Source organism: Gopherus evgoodei, chromosome 9, assembly GCF_007399415.2.
Source record: "Gopherus evgoodei ecotype Sinaloan lineage chromosome 9, rGopEvg1_v1.p, whole genome shotgun sequence".
NCBI lineage: Eukaryota > Metazoa > Chordata > Testudines > Testudinidae > Gopherus > Gopherus evgoodei.
Genome location: NC_044330.1, coordinates 41855426 through 41880524, shown reverse-complemented (window position 1 = coordinate 41880524; position 25099 = coordinate 41855426). Strand labels below are relative to the sequence as shown.

Here is a 25099-nt window from a genome sequence, read left to right as displayed (position 1 = left end):
TCAGTCAGGCCCTTATTCTGTTTTCCTCTCCTTCTGGGGAGAATGCAATCTGCCTTGCAAGAAAAGTGTCAGAGTTCAGCTGCCCCTACTCGCTGGCAGCTACTCTACTTCTCTCCTCCCCCCTGCTTCCCTGCCAGGGAGGGTTTAAAAAGGTCTCCAGCCATTGGGGCCAGCTGAAACTAATTAGCTCCCTGGTAACCCCTGTTCCAGCTGAACCTTATTCCTCCATGGTTAAGCCTTCTGGGACTAATTACTACCCCTCCCCGGTAGCTAAGTGTCTTGAGTTTGCCACAGTTACACAGTTAAAATCAGGGAATACAAAAGTACAAGCACTGGGGGTAGAAACACTTTTTCTTAAACAAAAGCTGAGATTTACACATAATCATGAACCTAGGAGGTTGTGGTTTAAGGAAGACAGCAAATATCATGAGATTAAATAATAAAATCACAAGAGCTGGCAATGCTGGAACAGTTAGAGCAGAGGTAGAGGGATATCAATCCAAGGTCTCCACATGCCACCTCACCAATGTGCTCCATCCCTTCTTTAGTGGCACAACTCCTCCTCTCTCTCTGTCAATGCAATACTCATATGCACTGTTACAGCTATGTAACTATTGTAAACATGAAACTAACAAAAGTTAAGAAGTCAATATACTGTAGTTGGAGCAAGCTTAATGTGGTTAGGAATACATTTTCAGCACCTATAAATTGTTCTGGCACTCCTTTTATTGATTTACTTGAGGATTGGTCCTGCTTTGAGCAGGGGGTTGGACTAGATGACCTCCTGAGGTCCCTACCAAACCTGATATTCTATGATTCTGTGATTGCACTCTGGAACACCTTGTCATTGTTCTCAAAATTTGCACCTTTCTTGTTTTATTCTGCTGAATCTTGAAGATCTGAGGATGGGGGAAAGTTTGTTGGTTAAGAAACATTCAGGGCTACTTAAGGTTTGCCCATAATAAACTAACAAAAATTTGAATTTGGTAAGTATTGATTGCTGAGAAAAATGAACTGCAATATTTTCTATTTCTATGCTTACTTTAAACCCCAGGATCTTAGTGTGACATTACCCAGGGTACAATCTGCACTGGTGAACAGCTGTATCCCCTCAGTTCTCCCACCTGTGGTGCTTTTACACTGATTTGCTGTAAGAGCTATCACTCCTGGCCATGTCTATGCTACAGAGTTAAGTTGACTTAAGTTACATTGACGATATAAACTGCTGTAATTACACTGCTTGTGGGTATTCACACAACACTCCTTGTGTCAGCGGAGAGTGTCCACAGTTGGTGCTCTAGCACTGACAAAGAGAGCAGTGCATCATGGGTAGCTATTTCTCTGTGAAAATCACCACCTTCTGCCACTAGGAGTTCTAGGAATGGATTGCAGTGGATCATGGGGGGAGGGGAGCATCACCCCCCAATGCAGTTTTCTGTGTCCCATAATGCCAAGGGCTTCCAACTGCATTTCACAGTTTTTCAACTACCCTTATAAACTTTACGACTGCCATCTCTCCATAAAAGCATGGATCATGCACTGCTCACCTGAAGCCACTGATGCAGGCAAACTGACAAAAATACACAATGCAATTGTGATATTAGGAAACACCCCAGAGAGTCCAAATTTGAGTATTTCTTGAAGCAATTCCTTGGGCTTGCAATCCAATTTAAAGTTCATGGAATATATTTGTTTGAGGAAGATGACCTCATCACTGAGATCTTTTGAGATTTCTTTGTTGTACTGTTGCTGAAATTGTTTAGCTGCAGAAAGTAGATCTTCATTACTCAATCTGTTGAACTGCCAAAGAAACCCAAAAAGGGTACAGTGACTCAAATCGACCTGTAAGACCTGATTGAATAGAGTCAATGATGACAAGGAAGACATTGACCCTATAATGCTGCTCGGCATCGGATTCAGTAGGTAAGTTGTGATTGGTGGAGAACTCAGATGAAATGCCAATATTCTGTCCTACTAATTTGGACTCAGTGAGGATCGCATCCCATTGTTCACAAATCTGTTGAATGTCATTGATAGGACTTTCAATGTTATCCCTCTCAACATCAAGTGTAGCATTGTGTGCTTCAATTACCAGATGAGTTTTGGACATCCCATGTTGTGAAACAGGAAGATATTGCTTCAGAATTTCCCACCTTTGTGGACTGCTACTGAAGAGATTGTACATTTGCTGAACAGTTCCAAAGTAAGTAATTGCCTCCTTGCATGATTCAGCACAGTCAACACCTACAAGGTTTAGTGTGTGGTTTCCACAGCAGGAGAAAATACAGTTTGAATTTTGCTCAAGCAGAACTGCTTGTATATCTTTGTACTTTCCAGCCCTATTAGATCTGTTGTCATAGGCTTGACCATTGCAGACTTGAAAATCTAACTTTAAACCTTCTAGAATTGCTAGTACTCGAACAGCAATTTCTTTTTCAGTTTTAATCGTGAAATTATCAAACAAAATAAACCATTCTTCAATTGAAAATTTTGAGCTGTCTACAATCTTAACATATCGAATAACCATAGTAGTCTGTTCCTTGTGAGAACACTCTGGAGTGGCATCAACAATGATTGAGAATAGTTGGCATTTTGAATCTCATCAAGAATTATTGTTTGAACGAATGAACCACATAGCTCAGTTAACTCGAGAGAGTGGACTTGCATGCGGTTTTGTCTCTTTTGTGATTCTCGAACATGTTTAACATGCTCTGATAAAAGAGGGTCATATTTGCTGAGGAGCTGAACTATGCCTAGAAAGTTTCCATTTGCACGATCACCAACACATTGACTGGAACCAAAGAAAACCAGTCCCCGCTCAGAAAGAGAAAGGATGACATTCAGGATGTGCTCAGGAAGTTTCTTCCAGTTCTTAGTTTCTGTAGAGAGTTCAGTCAAGAGTAAATTCTCAACTGAACTTTCAGCTAATGCTGCCCCACCGGCTGATTTCCATGTAACATAGTTTTCTTTAAAAAAAACAGGAGTGCTTGTGGCACCTGAGTGACTAACAAATTTATTTGAGCATAAGCTTTCGTGGGCTACAGTCCACTTCTTCAGATGCATAGAATGGAACATATAGTAAGGAAATATATATACATACAGAACATGAAAAGGTGGAAGTAGTCATATCAACTCTAAGTGGCTAATTAATTAAAATGAGCAATTATTAGCAGGAGAAAAAAAAACTTTTGTAGCGATAATCAAGATGGCCCGGATTTAATCTATGTAATGACTCAGCCATTCCCAGTCTCTATTCAAGCCTAAGTTAATAGTGATATGAAGATGATAACGAGGAATTCTCACACAAAAATAATTCCTTAGTCAACTAAATGTAAAACTATAAAGATGCTAAAATGTAACAATTCTCTGCCTTTCTATGCACTTAATCCAGCACCAGCCACTAGTAGTGGCTTGTTTATATAATCAGCTGGTCTGAGAGGATACATTCATTGCAGTTTAATCTTGTGCCATCAGAACCGATATATTTTTATTAATATTTATGAACTCTTTAATATGACAAAATCTATATCAGTTAACAAAAAAAAGTCTTTTACCAAATCACATCTCTTATTTGCTTAAATTTGCAGCTCTAAGCTGAGAGTGTGTGTCACATTTTGGTCCGATAGGGATGCGCATAAAAACAAGTTTCAAAACTTCACAAATGCCAAAAAATTAACAAGTGTCTACATTTGAGGTCCCCTTTGAGCTTGAGGCCCAGGACAAATGGCCCTTCTGCCCCCCCCCCCCCCCATTTGGCCCTGGGGATCAGATCGTGATTAAAATATGAAATGACAAGCAGTGGCTGCAGAACTTTCATATGTGCGAAACCACATTCCTAGAACTGTGTGCAGAGGTCACCTCTACCCTGTGGCGCAAGGACACCAAAATGAGAGCTGTCATAATGGTGGGAGAGTGAATGGTGATTGCTTTGTGGAAACTGGAAACTCTTGACTGCTACCGATCAGCAGCGAATCAGTTTGGAGTTGGGAAGTCTACCATGGGGGTTGTCGTGATGCAAGTGTGCAGGGCCATTAATTGCCTCAATTAATTGCAACAATGGGATTCCCTAACAACGGTGGGGAGATAGATGGCATGCATATCCCAATTTTGGCACTAGACCATTGTGCAACATAATACATCAACAGAAAGGGCTGCTTCTTTATGGTATTGCAGCTGCATGACTTTCTCAAATTTTCTCCTTTTGAAGAGTAAGTGAATACAGCAGTGGGCATGGCAGTAGTTTTGAACTCCAGTTGGCTGAGTTTGTTGCTCATAAAATTAAACATAATCAGCATAATTACTATCTTTTATTAAGCTATCCACTGCTTCCTTTATGATTTCAGTATAGCTTGCTAAGTTGTAGTAGTTTGCCAAGCTTCAGTAATGTTGAGTTCACTGATCTAGACAGGCATACACAGTAAAAATACTACTGCTAGCAACAACCTTTTCTTCAGGTCTTAAAATTATTCCACATCTCTCACTTCAGTAATACAAATTATTATTTTTGCTTTTAAAAAAATAGCTTGTAATTGTTTAAGCGCTAGCATACTAGAAAAATATGTCATGGCAATAAGCCTTTCCGCTGCCACTGAGAAACTCCCAAGAACACAGAACTGTGCACTGCAGGAGATGTTTGCAGAATCCAAGCTCTCACACCTTCCTGCAGTTTATTACACTGGAAGGTTTCAATTTTTAAAAACTTTTAAAACCATCAAAATCTATTTACAGTGGCTCCATGCTGGATTACTGAGAAAGTGGGTACTGAGTTAATCATACAGTACTAACAGTGTTGTTTGCTTGCATACTTTGTGTGTGTGTGTCTGTGTGTGTGTGTATCTAAATCAATGTATATAGACAGAGTGTGTGCAACAGGTTGAAAAGGGATATAGAACCTGATTCTGATTTATCCCTCTTTTATACTGGTATACTTTTAACTAACTTCAGTGGAGCTATTCCTGATTTTCGGTGAGACCAGAATCATATCTACTAGCCAATTTAGAATGCACCTTTCTCAAAATCTTGGAGAACTACATGGCTCAGGTAATGGGTGAAGGGACAAAAAATAACAAAGCTTTTTTACTTCTAGCACCCTTTTTTTAGTTCAGCCCAGGGCTGGTAATAACTAAAAGTAGATACGGAAGGTTTTCAAATACCCTATGTGACATGATTAATCTTAATCCATCTGCTCAATCTAGTTCTTAAAAGTTCCATGTAAGCAAAAAAATATTGTTCCAGTTGGAGCCCATATATAACCCTTCGCAGGCACTAACAGATGAATGGGCATGAGGACTGAACTACCTTTTTATATCAGTCCTTTTGAGTGAGGCTAGAGACACATCATCTTTGGTGTTATTAGTGTCAGTTGAAGAAAAAGTAAAGATAGCATTAAGGGTCATCTGTAAGCAGGGTAGAAAACCACCTTTTCATCTGTTGGCTCCTTCTGAAATTCATTAAATAAACTGTTTTCCTTTGTATTTATAAACTAAAGTAGCTTCCTCTCTGTAGCTGTCAATGCAAGTCCAACAATTGAGTTTGTAGATTAAATAAGGTAGGGACTTGATCCTCTGCCACTAAAATCAGTGCCAGTTCATTGAAATGGGAGTCACTTTTAGCACAGTCTGGTTGATTTTCAGCAATAATTGACATCCTAAGCGTTGCATGTAGAAGTTGCTGAATATCAGATTTTGTTTTCATAAGAATTGTGAAGTGTTGAGGAGATTTGTTAATTATACACCAAGAATGGAGAGTTACCAGTACTGTTTTTCAGTTCAGTATAACTCCTAAATGGGAAATATGATATGATTGATTGCCCTACAGTAGTAATCCACAGATCTCTACCAAAGTTTACACTTTAAGTAATGTAGGTCTCAAAATTTGTAAGTGTATATTGCTGAGGCCAATCTGGATGATGTGCAGAGAGAACACAACACTCATAAATAGATTAATGGCAAAGGCCACAACTTTTATTGAATTACAGGAATGCAGACTGAGATGTAACCATGTAGTCAATAGCTAATGCTGTAGCAAGTACTCATAAACCCGAGAGGGTCCCCAAGAGGCAATTCTCAAGCCATATCAGAATTGTGGAAGAATGTTTGTTTTTTTTCCCAAGGGGAGGTCTCTGTACCTTTGTATAGTAAGACCCTCCTCCATGCCCTATTTCAACCACCACTCCCTCCACACAGCATCCTCAGGATACCTGTTCTCATGCCTATGTTATGGGCATTCATTACAACCAACTTCTACGGCATCAACAAATGCCCAAGCTTTGGAGCGGAAAGGCACCATAAAAAGGAACTTATCCTAAATGAGGCAAATGCCTTTTTTTTGGTAGCGCCACCTTCATCCCCTCTCTAAAGACTGTGGAAAGCAGTCCTTTACCCTTTTGGTCCCTTCAGATCATATTGCAGGATGTTTTGAAGGAAGGCAAAAAAAACCCCAACCAAAACGAAAGTTCATTACCTTGACTAATAATTCTTATAGGGGTAGGATGAGGGAATCATATCGTCAGCCCGTTCTCTGGTGATCAGTTTCACCTTAAGCCTATGAATGAGGCTAAGTCTGAATGATACCAGAGTTGTGAAAGCAGTTGTCCCACAAAATTTAAAGCATAACTTTACTTAGGGGTCCAGGACAAAGGTCCCCTTTTCAGGCATGCCTCGGGAAGGATGTGGAGGGAGAACTTCAAATTGCTGGTATGGAAGAAAGAGTAACACCTGCTCCCACTAGGAGCTCCTCCTAAGCCTATACTAGCATGTGCCATGTGGATGCCCTATGTGAATCTGTGTACAAAGATTTGTTCCTGTCTTTCCAACCTTCCCATGGGTCTCTGTAAGGCCAACCCAGGTACCAAAGTCAACCTCTCCCTTTGTAGAGAATTGCTTGTACAACACAATGAGGAAATGAAAGGAAAACAGGATAATCACAAACAGGGCCAGATTAATCCATTCCTGGACCCTAGGTAAATATATACTCTGGTACATGGGGTTGCTCAGGTTTGTCCTGACTGCCCTTCCATCATGGTGAAGGGGCCGCTGGGCCAAATTTGAGCGAGCAGTATTGCACCCTGGTGCAAGTGGTCACAGCATCACTCAGGTTTGACCCTGGCAAATGTGTGTGTGTGTGTGTGTGTGATTCAGCTAATTTTCTTCTTTGCTGCAATAAACTATTTTTATTTTATTTTTTAAAATGCCAGAATCAGATGACTAAAAATGTTGTATTGTTCATAATCAAATTAGATCAATATAGTAAGAACCACAAAAACCTAAAGTTATGATTTGTATTGATGGACTCTATGTCTCTGGGGAAACTTTATTATTAAGAACTGTGGGAATGCTATTGTTCCAGAATGCAGTGAATAATATTTCTCCATTAAACTTCCAGTTGTTATATAACAATATTACTTAGATGTATCAGAAAAGGCATTAAATTAAAATCAAAGTCCACAGTATTATTTCAGAATATTTTGCTGCAGGGAAATAAGGAGAACATTCTGCTCGGAGATCAGAGGGATAGCCATGTTAGTCTGGTAGCACCCTAAAGACTAACAGATTTATTTGGATATAAGTTTTTGTGGATAAACCCCCCGCACTTCTTCAGATGCATTGAGTGAAAATTATCTGCTCAGAGCTGAACATAGCATTCAGCTGATGTCTAGTATATATTTACAATGATCAACATCTATGATCAGCGCTCAGCAAGCTTCATCATCCTTGGCATCTTATTAATTTCACCCCTTTATTTATACCATTACAGTTCATACACAGCATGTATATGGGCTTGATCCTGGGTATTGCAGAGCACAACAAATCCCACAGCAAAATACACTGAAATATAGATGCTTAGCCCCTCTTGGGATTTGACTCTCTGGTGAAATCCACCTGCATGAAGCCCTAACGTTCATGTTTTTTGCAGGCGGAGCAAGCAGAGCCTGCGAAGGTGAAATCCTATGTTCAGCCCAGGGCCACGAGAGCTGTGCAGGCTACCTGCAGCCACCATTCCAGCCTATGTACTAGCATGGAAGTTGCATCCCCTCCATGCTATTGTGTAAGGTGGTGAGGCCACTGACCCCAACTAAACATAGATTGTATGTATTCTCCTGCTGTGCCATAGGTACGGAAACACCTATGCTAAATAACTCATGCTGATCCCATAGGAAAATTGACAGTACTAGACTCTAATATATGCTCCCCTACAATGCTCAATAGCCTCTACATTTTCTTATTTCCTACTTGCAGAGGTGAAGTGTAATGATTACACTCTAATGTTGCAGGATGTTTGTCAAGACAGAGGTTGAAACTATAGACCATCTGTGAAATAGGCGAAGAACCGTAATGTGGCCTACTTGCCATTAATTAAATGTGTTTTTAAAATGTTATAGGAAGAGCTGGCGCTCTTACATATATTCTTGCAAGTTTTTGTTAGTAAGCAAGCAGTCTTCGCTATTTTGTCAGTTTTGTTATAGAGTAGTTCTTTGAGAGAAGCTGTGGCGAATAGCACAGAGTTGGTCTCTTCTTATTCTCTATATTTAAATGTATTTCTTGGGACAGAATAGTTTCCTGGGAATAAGGTGTCTGGGTGAGTGCTGAGATTTTGGAAAGAGGTAACTGTCTCTGTTCCAGAACTGGTATATATGTGTAAATAGAAGAAGTTACACTTAGAATGTACCGAGAGTAGAGCAGTGCACATTTTTCAGTTCTCTGGCAGTTTAAAAAAAAATCACTTTGGGTCAAGCAACACATTTTGTTTGACCTGAAACAAAACATTTCATGTCAATTTTGAACTTTTTAACATTTTAAATTTTTAAATAAAATTGGGGAAAAAATCAAAACAAAATGTTTGGGTTTTGTTTTCCTTGATTTTTTTTCCCCCCAACCAAAACAATTTGGTGAAATCAACGTGCTACCACTTGGCACAGAGGCAATGCTGTTGTCAGAAGAAAGAATAACAATGTAAAGAGGATGAGACCTAGTATAAAGACTTTCTCTATTTTTCCTTCTGTCTGTTCCTTTACCTCTTGCTCATTTACGTTAGGTTCTGTTTATTTCAGCTGATAGTTTGTGTTGGTATCTTGTTCAGCGAACCGTTCACATCACTTATCTGACACAGGTTGTGAAATACAGATGGTTGCCAGCACATCAGGTGTCACTCAAACATGTCTGAATCAGTTCTAACCAACAATAATTTTTTCCTGTGTTTTATTCTTTACAGGTGAAATCTGTGCTTTTAAAATCCATGGTCAGGAAATGCCCTTTGAAGCTGTCGTGCTAAACAAGACATCTGGAGAAGGTCGTCTCCGAGCAAAAAGTCCAATTGACTGTGAACTGCAGAAGGAGTACACATTCATCATCCAGGCATATGACTGTGGAGCAGGACCTAGTGGAACAAACTGGAAGAAATCTCACAAGTGAGTGACGATAAGGGAAAAAAATGCATTGGCTGTGGCATGCATTTACTCCAAGATTAAGTTCAGGTGGAAGAGATTCTTTTAATGCTATAGTTTGTGGGAAGCAAATAGAAACAAAATGCTTTATCACTGGAATTGATTGTTCATTGTTGGTGTCTTTTGTTGTTGTTGTTGTTGTTTTATAAAAACATTTCACTCAAATTGACCTGATTTTCAGTAATTTCAATGGAACTGTTTTAACAGAATTACCGATCAAATGGACTACAGTAATAATGGTTTTTAATTATTTTTTCCATACTAAATATTTTTCTACATTAAACAGATCAGCTAGATCAGATAATCGGAGCCTTGGAAACTAGAATTAACTGATATTTATGTAACCAAACTATGCTGAATTTATTTTTTCTCTAACTTTATTCAGACAATTTCAAATGGTACAGAAGAACTATTAGGAGGGAGGGAAATCACCCATTTTTATTTTTATTTATATGCTGCAGCTTTATTGCCTTTGTACTGAGATTTTATTAGCCCCTGGAAACTCAGCAGACTTGGCTGGCTCAGCATTTGGTGGGAATCTTTCAAAGATTCAGAGGCTGCAAGAAGTGTTGTTGGTGAGTCAGTAGGTGGCACTCTTTACTGAGACAATATAGAACCAATGCCCCAGATATGGTGCTGCCTTTTGTATGATACATGAAACCACTTGTCACTAGAGATGAAATTTGCCCCGGTACAGACAATAAAACTGCCATATAAAGTGCCCAATTTATTGTATGAGCCATTTAAACAAATCAGCAATAGCTGCAATACACCCTTTTGTTTATATCGAATGGACAGGAATTTAAGAATTTATTTTACAATATAATGTGAGCTGCATCATGATCTGGTTTTTTTTTGCAGGGGGGGTGTTATTGTGTTTCTTTTTTAATCATGTTTTTCTTAAGGCACAACCTGCAAAATAGAACAAGTTTCAAGTCACAATTCATTTTTTCACTGTAACAATTTGGGAGTTTCATATGAAATGCTATGGTGTCTCTCTTTCAAACTTCAGTAGCAGTCTAGCAGTTATTAAACTTGGGGACTTTGTGGTCTGGCTGTCATCAAAACCAAGTCTGGTTAGTTGTGACTAGGGCAGTGTGGTGTACTGGATTGAGCACCGAACTGAAGCTGGGGTTCTCTTCCTGCCTTTGCCATTGACCTACTGTATAAATTTGGCAAGTCGCTTGACCTCTCTGTCCCTCTTTTATCCTTTCCATCACTTGTCTGTTCAGATTGTATGCTCTTTTGACAGGAACTGTCTCGTATGTGTCAAGTGCTTGTCACAAGGAGGGCATGCTCTTGGCTGGGCCTGCTACGGTCTACTCTAATTTAAGTAATAATCATGAAGATGGTTGATTAGTGGCTAGCTATATGTGAAATGAGTTGGTGCTCCCAATTCAGGTCCTAATAACAGATATCCACATCACACAACAATCCAGCATCACACTTGTTGACAGTGCGCTGTACAATTGTCAGTCACTGGAGCAGCTGAGCACTGAATCAACATGGAGGAGCTTGAACTACTTTCCCAATCTCTAGAGCTGAGCCCTTCTGAGGAGGGTTGAGGCACACTGCCTTCCAGAACATGTGACTGCTCAGGCACAGTCACATGGCATTAAGAGAAAGATGTCCCTGCCAGTGCCCATGTACGACTTGCCCTTATTGCTCTCAGTGCAGCACCTTTCACAAGCTCTAATTGTCATGTAAGAAACTGGGGAAATGAACATGGAATCTGCAGTATTTTAGGGACTTAGAAGTGGATAAACAATTAACTTCTGTCCTGGAAAGGAAGGAAGGTGCTTACTTAATAACGGGGATTTTTCAAGATATCTATATTTTCAGGCAATCAGTGTCTAAGAGAGCATTTTAAGCCTGATTCTCCTCTTTGCCTCTTTTCTTTCTTTTTTACAAAGGATTCACTCCATTGACTTACTCTTGATTTATACTGGTGTTAAGCAAGAGGAGAATTAGGCTTTCCCATGATAACTTTATTGCACTTTTTCTTAACAGAAATGTCATATTAAAATATTAAGTAGCGCAAATTAAAAATGGAAATGAAACACAAAGTAAAATGATACAAGAGCATTTTACTCACAGTACATAGGTTTTTATTTTCCAAGACATCTTTGGTGTTAATCTGTCATGTGTTTGGATAATGAACAGATATTGACATCTCAGCTGAAGTCAAGATGAATTGATATCTCTCTCCAAATTCTTTGTTTCTATATTTTTAGGGCAGTGGTCCATATCCAGGTGAAGGATGTTAATGAGTTTGCACCTACCTTCAAGGAGACCTCATATAAGGCCACAGTGACAGAGGGAAAGATCTATGACAGTATATTGCAGGTGGAAGCCATAGATGAGGACTGTTCTCCGCAATACAGCCAGATATGCAATTATGAAATTGTCACAACTGATGTTCCTTTTGCCATTGACAGAAACGGTGAGTCCTGAGCAAGAAACAATTAGGAACTCTGGGCCACGCCTTTAGCTGGTGTATGTCAGTATAGCTTCAGTGATTTCTGCTGAATAGTGGGTCCTAGAATCATAGAATCAAAGATATCAGGAAGGGCCCTCAGGAGGTCATCTAGTCCAACCCCCTGCTCAAAGCAGGATCAATCCCCAACTAAATAGTTCCTGTGGACAATGGAGCTGCCCTGGTTTACACCAGTTGAGGATTTGAATTTAAATTGAAATAATATTTATTACATGTGTGCCTGAGTCTTTGCATTAAATACTTCCACACCTGTAGGCTCAGTGCGCTACCGGTAGGTAACTCATTGTACAATATTGTGGGATGCCGGAAATGCTGCTACATGAAACTATGTGCTCTGCTTTTTAAAACCAGATTTGGCCTCTCTGCTTTACTTTCCCACTCTATAAAACTGAGCTAATAATACTTACTTAACTCACTAGGACAATGGGAATTCTTTAGTTAATGCTGAAAAGGCACTTTGAAGATGAAAAGTGATCTTTACAGTCAGTGCTATGTATTGTTACTACTTTGTGTTCTATAGGTAACTTTTAAAATCTCTCTACAACATAGACAAGAAGGGCCAGATCCAGCCTTCACCTTGATGAAAGTGCAGGGTCACAAATACAGTGGAACCACACTGGTTCTGCTGCATAAGTGGGAGAAGGATCTTGAGGGAAAGTGTAAGGGTTGTTTACCAGGGGCCTGAAATTCTAGTTTTAGATTTAATCAATTTTTTTAAAGATAGCTTTGTTGAGGCTTGCATAGTAGCACTGATAGATTGAGCCTACTATTTGCCATTTTTTTCTGAGTTCCTCTATGGTGATATTCATGATAAAACAAATTTGGACCCCATGCAGTTTTATCTCCTTGAGATATACGCTGTCCCATGAGCAGTCTAGCTGCAATAAACAAAAATATGTGTTCTGTATATATAATTATGCTGCATTATTCATCCTGCCATTTGGGGTTTATTATTATAATTTTTTTTAACATAGGGCTAGATTTCGACTAATAAGGGGACAAAGGGAAAAGAGGACAAAAGGACTGTGTGAAGCTAATGCCACTACTGGTGCTGGCCTCTCCAAGAAGCGTGGAAAAACAAAATTGGGGGCATGGCCATCGCTGTTCTCTGCACCAGCCAGCAGAGATGACCTTGTGTGCAGGGATGAGAGGGGAGGACACTGTGCACCCTTTGGAAGAGTGTAGCAGGCAGGCACAACGCCTCCATGATCTCTAGTGAGGGTGGTGCATCCCTGCTTTGAGCAGTGGTTTACCTACCATAATCTTGACCTACACATTACTAAAGTCCTAATAGAATGTTCCAGGAAGGAAGAACAATTTATCAAATAATTCAACTCTATTCCCCTTAATTTGGATTCTAATCCAAGGTGTTTACAAAGACTAGTATATTTTTAATGTGCCTAAGTACTTTAGGCTCCTAAATCCCATTTTCAAAAACACCTAAGTGGCTTAGGTACCTTTGAAAATATTACCCACAGTGCCTATCAACTTGGTATCTAAGGTCCTGCTTTAGTAAATTACTTAACTACACGCCTAACTTTAAGCCTGGGAGTAATATCACTGAGGTCAAGGGGAGTACTCATTTGCTTAAAGTTAGTCCCATGCTTAAGAACCTTGCTGAATCAAGGTCTAAATGCTGACTGGAGCTCCTGCTCCCAGTGTTTCTGATAGCCCAAATTTTCCTGGCATGGATCAGCAGGAAGAATGACTAATTCACCTCTCTAGTGGTGGTCCCTGATGAGTGGAGTTGGAGCTTACTTCCTTGCAGAGTAATAAGGAATAAAGACTTCTCTGGGCAAGCACTAATTCACCTTCTAGTCCTAGTTTCCTGATACTTATTTGCTGATAGAAAAACAATTTTTATGAAAAAATATCTTAGTTTATGCTGGAAAAAACATTGTATGTTTTCCATATGTCGCAGCCCTAGCCTTGGCTGCCCTGCTTGCTTATCAGCTTCTTGCAACTTCCAGCCCACATCACACTGGGGAGCAACTTGTCACCAGAATTGGGAGTGGCAGGGTCACATTAAAACGCTTTGAAGACTTCCTCCCGCACATATAATACAAACCAGCAGCTCTCCAAGTAGTGTATTTTAGCAGATCCACTCTGGCATCTCCTTGTGGATCAAAAGTGGTACCTCTTGCGTTCTTGAGGGAAAAGAACTATGATGAAAAACTGAGCAGTTGTGTTACCCTAAAGTCATGAGAGACGTCATGTTGAGATCTTTCAAGAAACACCCATGCCTGGCCATTTACATTTTATCAACTTTTTGCTATTGATCTTGACAAAAATTACTTTCTTCACATTAAGTAATTTAAAAAAAATGTTAATGTCTGTGCTCACAAGAAACTCTACAAACAAATGTGTTGTGTGTAAGCTTCAACTTATCTCTCCCCACAGAATCATTTAATCCACATTGTGTTTAGGAGGAGAACACTTTTTTTCTGAAGTTTAATCTGATTTTTGGCAAAATTACAAATTGAAAGCTGTTGTCTTCTCCTAGCAGCCATTTTCATGCCAGGATGCTTTTGAGAAAACCTTTCCCCTGTTGAAAACTGATTTGTCTTTATTTGTGCTGCTTTCACATAATGCACAGCTGAGCATCAAAAGATAATAACCTGTTAGCATCAACAAAATGTAAATAGCATGGGGGGGGGTAGGGGAATCTCTTCCCTTCCTCTTCTTATAATACCATCATAGCAAGCATTTTGGATATCATATGGAGGCGTAATCATAATGATTATGACTGTGTTTAAGTAAATGGGAGTCAATTGGTGCCGTAATCTTTTATCAGAGAGAGTGCTAGAACGGGATTTTATACAGCGAGATAGGCATGTGCATGTAATTCCCTCCAACTCTGCCAGATTTACTGATTTCTATTTTCCTATTTTGAAATATTAAGAAATACTGTCGGTTTCAGTTTTTATCCATTATCTTTCGAGAGTAGCTGTGTGGTACTTGGATGGTTGGTGTCAGGATTGTTGGGTCATGCAACGGGGTATACAGGCCCCACACTGAACTAGCGTGGAAAGTAGAGCAATACTGGGCTGGGAATCCCTCTCCTCAACAGGCACATGATATGTTCCCAGTGGAGGAACAGTTTAAAGGACTCTGGTAGACAAAGAGAAGTGGGGGAATGAACTTCATATGGCACCAGGAAGCAAGGCTGAGAGCTGTGCCAGTACTGGCAATGGCTTTGTGAAGGCTGCTCTAGCAGCAAGGATTGGGATCTCCCCTTCCCCTCTTCTTTGGGAGCTGAAAGCCCTAAGGGAGTTTGACTTATTGAACAGGACATTAAGGGATGTCTAAACTGGAAAAAAAGACCAGCGGCATGGTCACAGCTGGCCCAGGTCAGCCGACTCAGGATCACTGGGCTTGGGCTGCAGGGCTAAAAATTGCCATGTAGGAGTTTGGGCTCAGGGTAGAGCCCTAATTCTGGGATGCTGGAACAATTTTATAGTGGGGGTGCTAGAGAGCCATTGAACTGAACTGGAAAACCTGTATATGATGGAAACCACTTCAAACCAAGGAGTGCAGCATCACCCCAGAACCTCTTACTTCTAGCATCTATGCCACACTCTTTATTTAGCTGTGGAGTGCTTTAAGTAAGATCCAAGCAATATCAGCAATGGTGCCCATTAAGGTGTGTTGTGCTAATTAAGAGTTCACATATAGGTTTGCTTAATGTACAGACTGTGTCCAGATATAGTAACTCCTCACTTAACAGTGTAGTTATGTTCCTGAAAAATGCGACTTTAAGTGCAACAATGTTAAGTGAATCCAATTTTCCCATAATAATTAACGTAAATAGGGGGGATTAGGTTCCAGGGAAATTTTTTTTGACAGACAAAAGGCATTATATACATTTTAAACAATTTTAAACAAGCAATTTAGTACAGGTATAAGTTTTAAACAATTTTAAAGAAACAATTTAGTACTACAGTCATCACTGCTGAGTAAGATGGTATGATGGTTGAGGCGGTGGAGTCAGAGAGTGGAAGAGGATGGAGTGTCCGGCTGCTTCTCTTGCTGTTCTTGCAGGCACAGGCACTGACTTTGCCGGGGGCAAGGGGCTCAACCCTCAGCCCATCCACTCCACCCCTTCCCCCAATCCCCTACCCTTGACCCGCCTTTTCTCCCCCTAACTCCTCCCCCTTTACTTTACACACTGCATCCTCGCTCCTCCCCCATCCATTCTGAACACTGCAAGCCAGCTAACTGCCATGGGCAGGAGGCAGGGGAAGGAGGGAGGAGGCACACCGAGTCCTCGCTCCTCCTCCCTCTCCCCTGCCTCCTAAATGCGGCTAGCCAGCTGATTGCTGCAGGCAGGAGGCTGGGGGAAGAGGGGGAAGGTGCTGATCCGCGGGGTCTGCCGGCAGGTGGGAGGTGCCATGGGGACGGGGGGCAGCGGAGAGGGGGGCATAGGGAGGCTGCCAGCTGTGGAGAAAGCAGGCAGCCAAACAATGTAAGAATGGAGCATTGCTCAACTTCAAATGAGCATGTTCCCTAGCTGATCATCAATGTAACAACGAAACAGCGTTAACCGGGACGAATTTAAGTGAGGATGTCATGGTATAATTCCCCACTCTGAACCTTAGCGTCCAAAAGATGGGGTACCAGCATTAATTCCTCTAAGCTCAATTACCAGCTTAGTACTTATAGCGCTGCCACCAACCAGGAATTCCAGTGCCTGGTACACTCTGGTCCCCCCAAAAACCTTGCCCGGGGACCCCCAAGACCCAGACCCTCTGGATCTTAACACAAGGAAAGTAAACCCTTTCCCTCACCGTTGCCTCTCCCAGGCTTCCCCTCCCTGGTTTTCCCTGGAAGATCACTGTGATTCAAACTTCTTGAATCTTAAAACAGAGAGGAAAATTCACCTTCTCCCCTCCTTCTCTTTCCCCCTCCCAGACTCTTCCTGAGAGAGAAAGTAATCCTAACACAGAGAGAAAATTAACCTTTCTCTCCCGCTTCCCTCCTTTCTCCCCACCAATTCCCTGGTGGATCCAGACCCAGTCTCCTGGGGTCTCACCAGAATAAAAAAAAATCAGGTTCTTGAACAAGAAAAATCTTTAATTAAAGAAAGAAAAAACAGTAAAAATTATCTTTGTAAATTTAAGATGGAATATGTTACAGAGTCTTTTAGCTATAGACACTGGGAATACCCTCCCAGCCTAAGTATACAAGTACAAATTAAAATCCTTTCAGCAAATTACAAATTTGAACTCCTTCCAGCCAAATACACATTTGCAAATAAAGAAAACAAACATAAGCCTAACTCGCCTTAGCTACCTAGTACTTACTATTTTGAATATATAAGAGCCTGTATCAGAGAGATAGGAGAGAAACCTGGTTGAAGGTCTGGTCACTCTCAGAACCCAGAGAGAACAACAACCAAAACTAACAGCACACACAAAATATTCCCGCCCTCAAGATTTGAAAGTATCCTGTCCCCTGATTGATCCTCTGGTCAGGTGACAGCCAGGCTCACTGATCTTGTTAACCCTTTACAGGCAAAAGAGATATGAAGTACTTCTGTTCTATTAACTCTTACTTATCTGTCTATGACAGAGGAGTCACTGTATTTTAGTTCTAATGGATAAACCTGTTGTCATGCTTTATTAAAATATGATGACCAGACAGCAAGTGTGGAAAATCATGACAGGGGGTGGGGGATAATAGGATCCTATATAAGAAGAAGACCCAAAAATCAGTTCTGTCCTGATAAAATCGGGGCATCTGGTCACCCTATACAAAAGGGATAAGTATTTCACATATTTAATGGTAAGGAGGGGGGAATTTTTTTTTTTTTTAGAAGCTATTCTTTTTGGACCGGATCCAAAGCTCAATGTGGCCAATAGACATTTTTTCATTGACTACAATGAGCTTTGGATCAGACCCTAAGAAACAAAACCTATATATTGTACTCAGCCCAAATATATGGATTTTGTGCTGTCTTACAGTCTAGGAAGTGCAATCGCCCATCTTCACAAAAGTATGAAAAAAATTCCATAGCCCTTGGATCTGTAATAATGTATAGCTTTGCCAGGCAATACACAGCAGCATGCACACTTATTGCAGAGGATTCATTTTTTTAAACAGGCCAAGTATCATGTACCCGACTAATTCAAGAAACATCTGAATATTTTGTTCCCATGAAAAATCATTGCTTTGCTTTCAAAATGGAAAACACCTTTGTTCTATGCAGCCAATACAGAGAAATTGGGGCACGACACCACCTCCTACAACAAAAATATGTATATCAGCTTTAAATCTGCTCTGCATTGCCAGAGTGGCACAAAGAAGTTTTAACAGTGGACAGGATGTGACCGTCTGTGAGGCAGGGCATAGGACAAGCCTTCAGTCCAGCCTCCCAAAGCACCGGCCAGCAGACGTGTGCCAGTGCAGAGAGTTGTAATGGCACATGGGTCACACAGTCACTCTAGTCACACTTCTCTTCTTCGGCTGAGGTATGGTGGTTGTATGTTGTTGCGCCACGCTCAGCAAAGAAAGAAAGCCAAACAGTATGTGAGTAGTGTAAATTCCCCAGAGTGGGGTATAGAAGAAGCAAGAAACCCAGGTAAATATGTAACAACAAAGCAAGCCGCTAGAGTGCTGTAGTTAAAAGCTGCTTGTTGCTCACCATTTGTTTCCCTCATTAGTTTTTCTTACTAGCCAAGTAATAGGTTATTTTAGAGCACTTAAATCACAGGTAATTTTACACATTATGCCATCCCAAAGCATTCAAAAGTAAGGCTGCAAAAATTTATGACTTTTAAAAATAATAATTTGGGGGGAAGGTATTTGATTTTTGGTTTTTAAGCCTTTAGGGCTCGTGTTTTCAAGTTTTTCTCCGCAGCAAGAGGTCTAGAAATTAAAGAAGGAAACATTCTCAAATAATCATATGACTCCAGGAGTTGCAGCTTAACGGCTAAACACCAAATACCATGATAGTCATGATTAAATTGCAAGAGTCGGCAACACTGTTTATTGGTAGAAAAGGCGTGAGGGGGGAGAGAGTTCATTCATTATAGTCTTTGAATTATCTTTAGGCACCAAGTCTATCCAGAGATGCCCATTATGTCTACTTTTTTTTATAGCAGGGATGAAATTTGTGGTAAAAAGGTCCAAGATGCCATCTGGTATTTGAAAAATGTAAAGGGGAAGTATGAAGGAGTGTCACATAGACTACATCTGGAAGGTAGATTGGGAAAATATCCAATAGAGCAGAATTTACTTTGGATCCTGATTTGGATCGTTAAGCTAGTTTTCGCAGACCTAACTTAAGGATAGTTGCATTGAGTCTATTAACTGTATTGTGATGAATCTCAGGTTTATGGAATGTTGTATTCAGTGCTTAGGAGATGCTGTGTGATACCTTTCCTTTCTCAGATGAAACGGGTGTGTGTGTGGGTGTGTGTGTGTGTGTGATGGGGGGTTGTTAGGAACCACTAATCATTAGACTTTCTTTTAAACCACCTTTGAAATGACCAGTTCAATCCAATCTTGGGAAGAATGAGGTGCCATTTGCTATGTGAGATCAAGTCCCCAAAGTGGAAAAATTACTACATGCTGAATTTTCAACTGGTGTAAACCATCAGAGCTCCATAGACGTCAGTGAAGCTGTGCCAGTTCACACCAGCTGAGAGCCTGATTCTGTATTTCCCTTACATACAATGGCTTGGGTGTGTATCTGTAATTTCCTGCTGAATAAAATTCCATCCATGTGATGAGACTATAATGCTAATAAAATGGACTTTTTTATATATAATGAGCTTAATTTTGTCGATAATGAACTACTGGCCATAAAATAAAATCACTTAACAGTAAGAGGAAAATTCATGCATGTCAGCATGAAGAACTGGAACTGAAGGCACAAGGTCTGACTTTTTAAAAACAGATTGTGGCATGTAGCCTAGTAGAGTTTTCCTCCTAGCAGAGAACTTCAATGACCAGTTCAATTGTTATTTCTTTAAAATAAAATTAGACAAATATTAGTAACAATTACGTGGTAATGCATAGTTCTGTCACAAATTAAGGTATTAACAGAACTTTATGTTTACTACATTTTCTACCTCATTTGGCAGGTGACCTGGTTTGGTGAACCAGTGCACAGGGATGTGAATAGAAAAGGGTTCTATTCCAGCTTTGCCACTGACCTACTGAGTAAACTTGGGCAAGTCACTTCACTTCTGTGGCTACATCTGCATTACAAGCAAGGGATGTGATTCCCAGCTCATATAGACATACTAGCGCTCATCAAGCTAGCACACTAAAAAAAAGTAATTTAGCTGCAGTAGCATGGGGAGTGGCAGCAGCAACATGGGCTAATTGCCCTGAGTACAAACCTGCCTGAATCCTGTGATACCTTCTTGAGGTGGTTAGCCCATGCCACCGCTGCTACACTATTATTATTTGTGCACTACCTTGATCAGTGCTAGCACATGTATGTCTACATGAGCCAGGAATCCCACCCCCAAGCTCGTAGTTTAGAAATAGTCTCTGCTTTTGTGAGGATAGTTTTGTGAGGCATTGTCAGATCTTTATATGAAAAGTACTATAAGATATGATTTAGAAAGCTCTGCAGCTTGTAGCTGCCTATTGGCTTATTGTTAACTTGACTCTCCACAATGTAGTCTCCACCAGGTCTCATGTCCTTGAAGAGAACATAGAATATGGGCTGTCAGAAGAAGATGGGAATTTAGTGTTAAGATGTCATGAATTCTGTGAGTGTGTGTTTTAAATCACCTCCTCTGTTCACTGCCATTAAAGAGTTTTGCTTCCTCACAAGGAATTATTCTAATACTTAGGGTGATCAGATAGTAAGTGAGAAAAATTGGGAATTTGGTAGGGGGTCTTAAGTGCCTATTTTAAAAAAGCCCCAAATATTGGGACTGTCCCTTTAGAATTGGGAAATCTGGGAACCCTATTAATACTCCAGCAGATAGTCAGATGCAGCCTCCCATAGCCCTCTATTGTAGAGAGGATGGAAAGAGACTTCAATTTCAAAGTTCAGCCTCTGTACCCCAGGACGGATAGTAGAAGTGACAGGTCACTGATGCAGCAAAAAGAACCTTTCATCCTCCATAGGAACAATAAATTGTTGCTGACACAGGAGGCATGGATAAAACTTAAGGGGCAATTCTGGTGCATCTGGTGTGATAACACAGGAATTGCCCTATTTGATTAGATCAGTGGTCCAGTTCATTCAGTATCTTGTCATCAACAGTGGATTACACCAGTTCTTGCAAAGAAGATGCAAGAAACCTTACAACAGGCACTTATGGGTTAGCCTGTCCCAATAAATAGTTTCTAATATTTGACCCTTAATAGTTAGAGGTTGGCTTATGCCCTGAAGCAGGAGGATTTATATCATTATTTATTTTTAATATATATTATTATAACTCTGTGTATTCTTGCTACCTATATAAATGTTGGATTCCTTTTCTGAATCCTACTTGGTGCTTGACTTCAATGGTATATTGTGGCAGTGAGTTCCATGAGCTCTCTGTAAAGATGTGGAAAAGTATTTACTTCTATTAGGTTTAAATTTCCTTCCGTTCAGTTTAATTGACTATCCCTTTGTTTGTGTAGGATGAAACAGAGAGCAGAAATTCCCACTGTATCATCTGTAAACCATTCATTATTTTGTCTGTTCCCCCTTTGTTTATTAAAAAAGTGTCATTGATAAATCGTAAAATAACAAAGTAACATAAAGCTACAAATGGCAGATGTAACAGAAATACACAGAATAATTAGACCTGTAAACTACCCAGTAATATGTCAAATGACCAACCTAAAATAAACAACCTAAATATTCAGAATGTTAGAAGTACAAATCTTAGACGACTGTAATGAAATACAAATCTTAGAAGATAACTGTGTTCTGAGATTTATAAATCATTATAATGTATTTGTATTTCATTATAGCTATCATCCCAAGCAAATTCCTGTAGGCTGCTAATGTTGATTTAGCCAACTTCAATGTCTTGGGAATTATCCCCACATATCATGGAGTAAAGCAATGGTATAGAGAACAAAAGAAGCATACACAAAGGAGTATGAAGGAAAGAAATAATAAAATACAGACAGTAAGCAAAGTATGAACAGATAATAAATGTGCAAGTAAGTATATAGTGGCAACATTGCACTTATTATGGATGTAATGGCAGGAAACTGATTTACAAGTCCACCCAATTTTAGGCTTAATCAATTTTTGGCTTTATTTATACAATTTAAGACAGAATTACCACTTATAGTGTCTGAACATATTTATGCCAAACAATAAATAGATTATATAGGGGACCCAAGTTACTGCTTTCTGGGGCACAGAGAAGTTCTGCACTCCATGATGGCCACCGTCATCTCCTCTGATCCCTTGATCTGGTCCTTCAGTCCCATTCCTTCAGCTTCTGACCCAGTGTTTCACCAATTTGGGCCTTGTTCACTTGAGTCTTTTTATACATTTCCTCCAATTTACACAGTTGTTGCTGTTTAGACCATTTCTCTCTTTCTATTCCATGTCATCCTGCCCCTGTTTTTTCCAAGTAAAAGGGCTTCTTGTCATTTCAGGTTTGTGTGGGTTTGTTTTTTCTCAAAATTTCCAGCACTATGTCACATTTATCATGTCAGCAATAATGTTATTTTAAGCAAATAAGTAATTTTTATGTAAGAGGAGAAGAAAAGGCAAAACAGCCCATACCAGGCAAACCCTTAGCCTAATCATTACCTCATCTAAATTATCCATAATAATAAAATATTAAAATATAACTAACAATGCTCATCTTAGTCTTACCATTTAACAATTCATCATCTTTATATTTTGGTATTATAAATCAGTATATGTAGTTCATCCGACTCTGTTTCTTAATCTGCGTGGGGCTGGAGAGCACACTATGGCCCTTGAACATCAACATTTCTGTATCTGCTGCAAACATGGAGTTTTCAGGGGACTTTTGTCGCTCCAGGTCCAAAGCCTTGTGTTTGTGAATACTTCATTAGTAATTTTCCCTGTTACCACTCTGAGGGGCTTATGGTTTGGGGCCTTGATATTTAGCTGTTTTAATGGCACCCCAAAGCACTGAACTCCCATTAAGGAAACACTAGTTAAGCAACGTGAGTTCTAAAAAAAAAAAGAGTGCACTTCTGATACTCGTAATCCCAAAAAGTAACCGAGAAGTGTGTGTTTGAGTTTTCATTCTTATTGGATAGAAGAATTTAGTGTTCTGAATATCAGAATACATTTCAGCGTGGGACAATGGTCTAGAGCAGTGGTTTTCAAACTGTGGGTCTCGACCCAGTACTTGGTTGAGGAATATAAGTCAGCGGGTCATGGCAGCTCCAGTCAGCACTGCCAACTGGGACATTAAAAGTCCCGTTGGTGGTGCTGCCTGGCTAAGGCAGGCTACTCATCCTTACCTCTTGTGACACTATGCTGCACCCCAGAAGCAGCCTCAGCAGGTCCGGCTCCTAGGCGGAGGAGCCACGTTCTCTGTGTGCTGCCCCTACCCTGAGCACTGGGGGCAGTGCCTGTGGGCAAGAGCCGCACGGAGCCTCTAGAAGTCAGACCTGCTACTAGCCACTTCCAGGTTGCAGTGTGGTCCATGGTGCTAGGACAGGCAGGAAGCCTGCCTTAGCACCCTTGCAGCGCCACTGACCAGAGCCGCCCAAGGGGGTAAGCCCATGCCCCCACCCCATGCCCCAGTCACCAGCCCTGAGCCCCCCACAAAACCAGAACCCTTTCCTGCACCCCAAACCTCTCATCCCTGGCCCCACCCCAGAGCCTGCACCCCCAGCCCGGAGCCCTGATCCCCTCTTACACCCCAACCCCCTGCTCCAGCCCAGAGCTCCCTCCCACACCCTGAACCCCTCATTCCTGGCCTCACCCACAGCCCTCACCCCTGTACCCCAACCCTCTGCACCACTTCTGAGCCCCTCGCACACCTCAAACCCCTCATCCACAGTTCCATTGGATCATGGACATCAACAGTTTTCTACAACTGAGTCACGAGAAAAAATATGTGAAAACCACTGGTCTAGAATTAAGGAACTCCTGCCTTCTAATCCTGTCCCTAACTTGCTGCATGACCTTCAAAACACTCCACTGCTCTGTTACCCTTTCTGTAAAGCATGTACACTCTCACCCTCAATTGGAGGGGAAGGGGTTAAGGAGGGACAAAAGCAAAACAGGTAATAAGTCACACTTTTAGCTGCAGGTTTTTAACAAGGTGCTGTGTTCTTTTGTGTTTAATCATAAGAAAAGGGTTAAATAATGGGTGGGGTATTTCACTTGGAGCTTGAGCAGCAGTGTTCAATTTAGCACAAACTAAAGGAACCCACAAAGATGTGGACCAGAAGATGGTGTTATATCCAGCAGAGAGCAGGAGATGTCAATGGACTTTAGATGAGCTTTGTAAATCTGTGTTTACAGTGAAGGGTGGCTAGAGTATACCTTTCCTGAGTGTTATTGGTTGGTTGATCTGGAAGGAACCAGGTATTTTACATATGGACAGAACCTGTGAAAAAATGGATTAGTATCAATAAGATAGTTTTAGTATAAATTGAGATGAGAGTGGGAAAATAAATTAGCAAGCTATTTTTGGGTCAGTGGTCAGAAAAAGCTCAGTTTGACCTTTTACATGGGTTATTAACCATGTGAGGGACAATTAACCAGAGAAGGCTATTGACTAGATAATGATCTTGCCTACTTCGTAGGAGTTTTATGAGGGTTTAATTAAGATGCATCATTTGGAAAATATATAGTCCTAGCTAAATACTAAGGATCGGTATAGTGTAATGCTTACTGCACTTCCCCAGGAGCAGATCAGGAACCAGAATGTGACTTGGTCACAATCATCTTTCCTGTTTCCTCCTGCTATGAAGGGGGAAAAAGGGAAATCACAGTGCACCAGGTTTAGGGTACTTCCCCCAGAGTGCTAGAGTTCTAATTCAGTGTGTGCCATTCTGTACATATGTTTGTGCTCAGAAATGATCGACTCTGACCAAAATGGCACTTACATATTGTTTCCCTGAAAACGCTATTTGTGGGTTCAAGGTCTGTCTCCTTCACAGTTGTGAATGAAAAACTAAAGACCAGGTTTGGAAATTGGCCGTGTATGTATAGCAGTTTGGGGGTTGTTTTTTCTCAAGTTTAAACTCAA

The 25099-nt window shown here is 40.6% G+C and overlaps 1 protein-coding gene across 1 annotated transcript in view; it reads left to right on the top strand.

Moving 5' to 3' along the window:
• Positions 1–25099, top strand: part of CLSTN2 (calsyntenin 2) — a 749401-nt gene that overhangs the window by 576761 nt on the left and 147541 nt on the right. Inside the window, exons 3-4 of the mRNA XM_030575667.1 lie at positions 9211–9406; positions 11677–11885. Coding sequence (XP_030431527.1) covers positions 9211–9406; positions 11677–11885 — 405 coding nt within the window. The remainder of the gene's footprint in view (positions 1–9210; positions 9407–11676; positions 11886–25099) is intronic.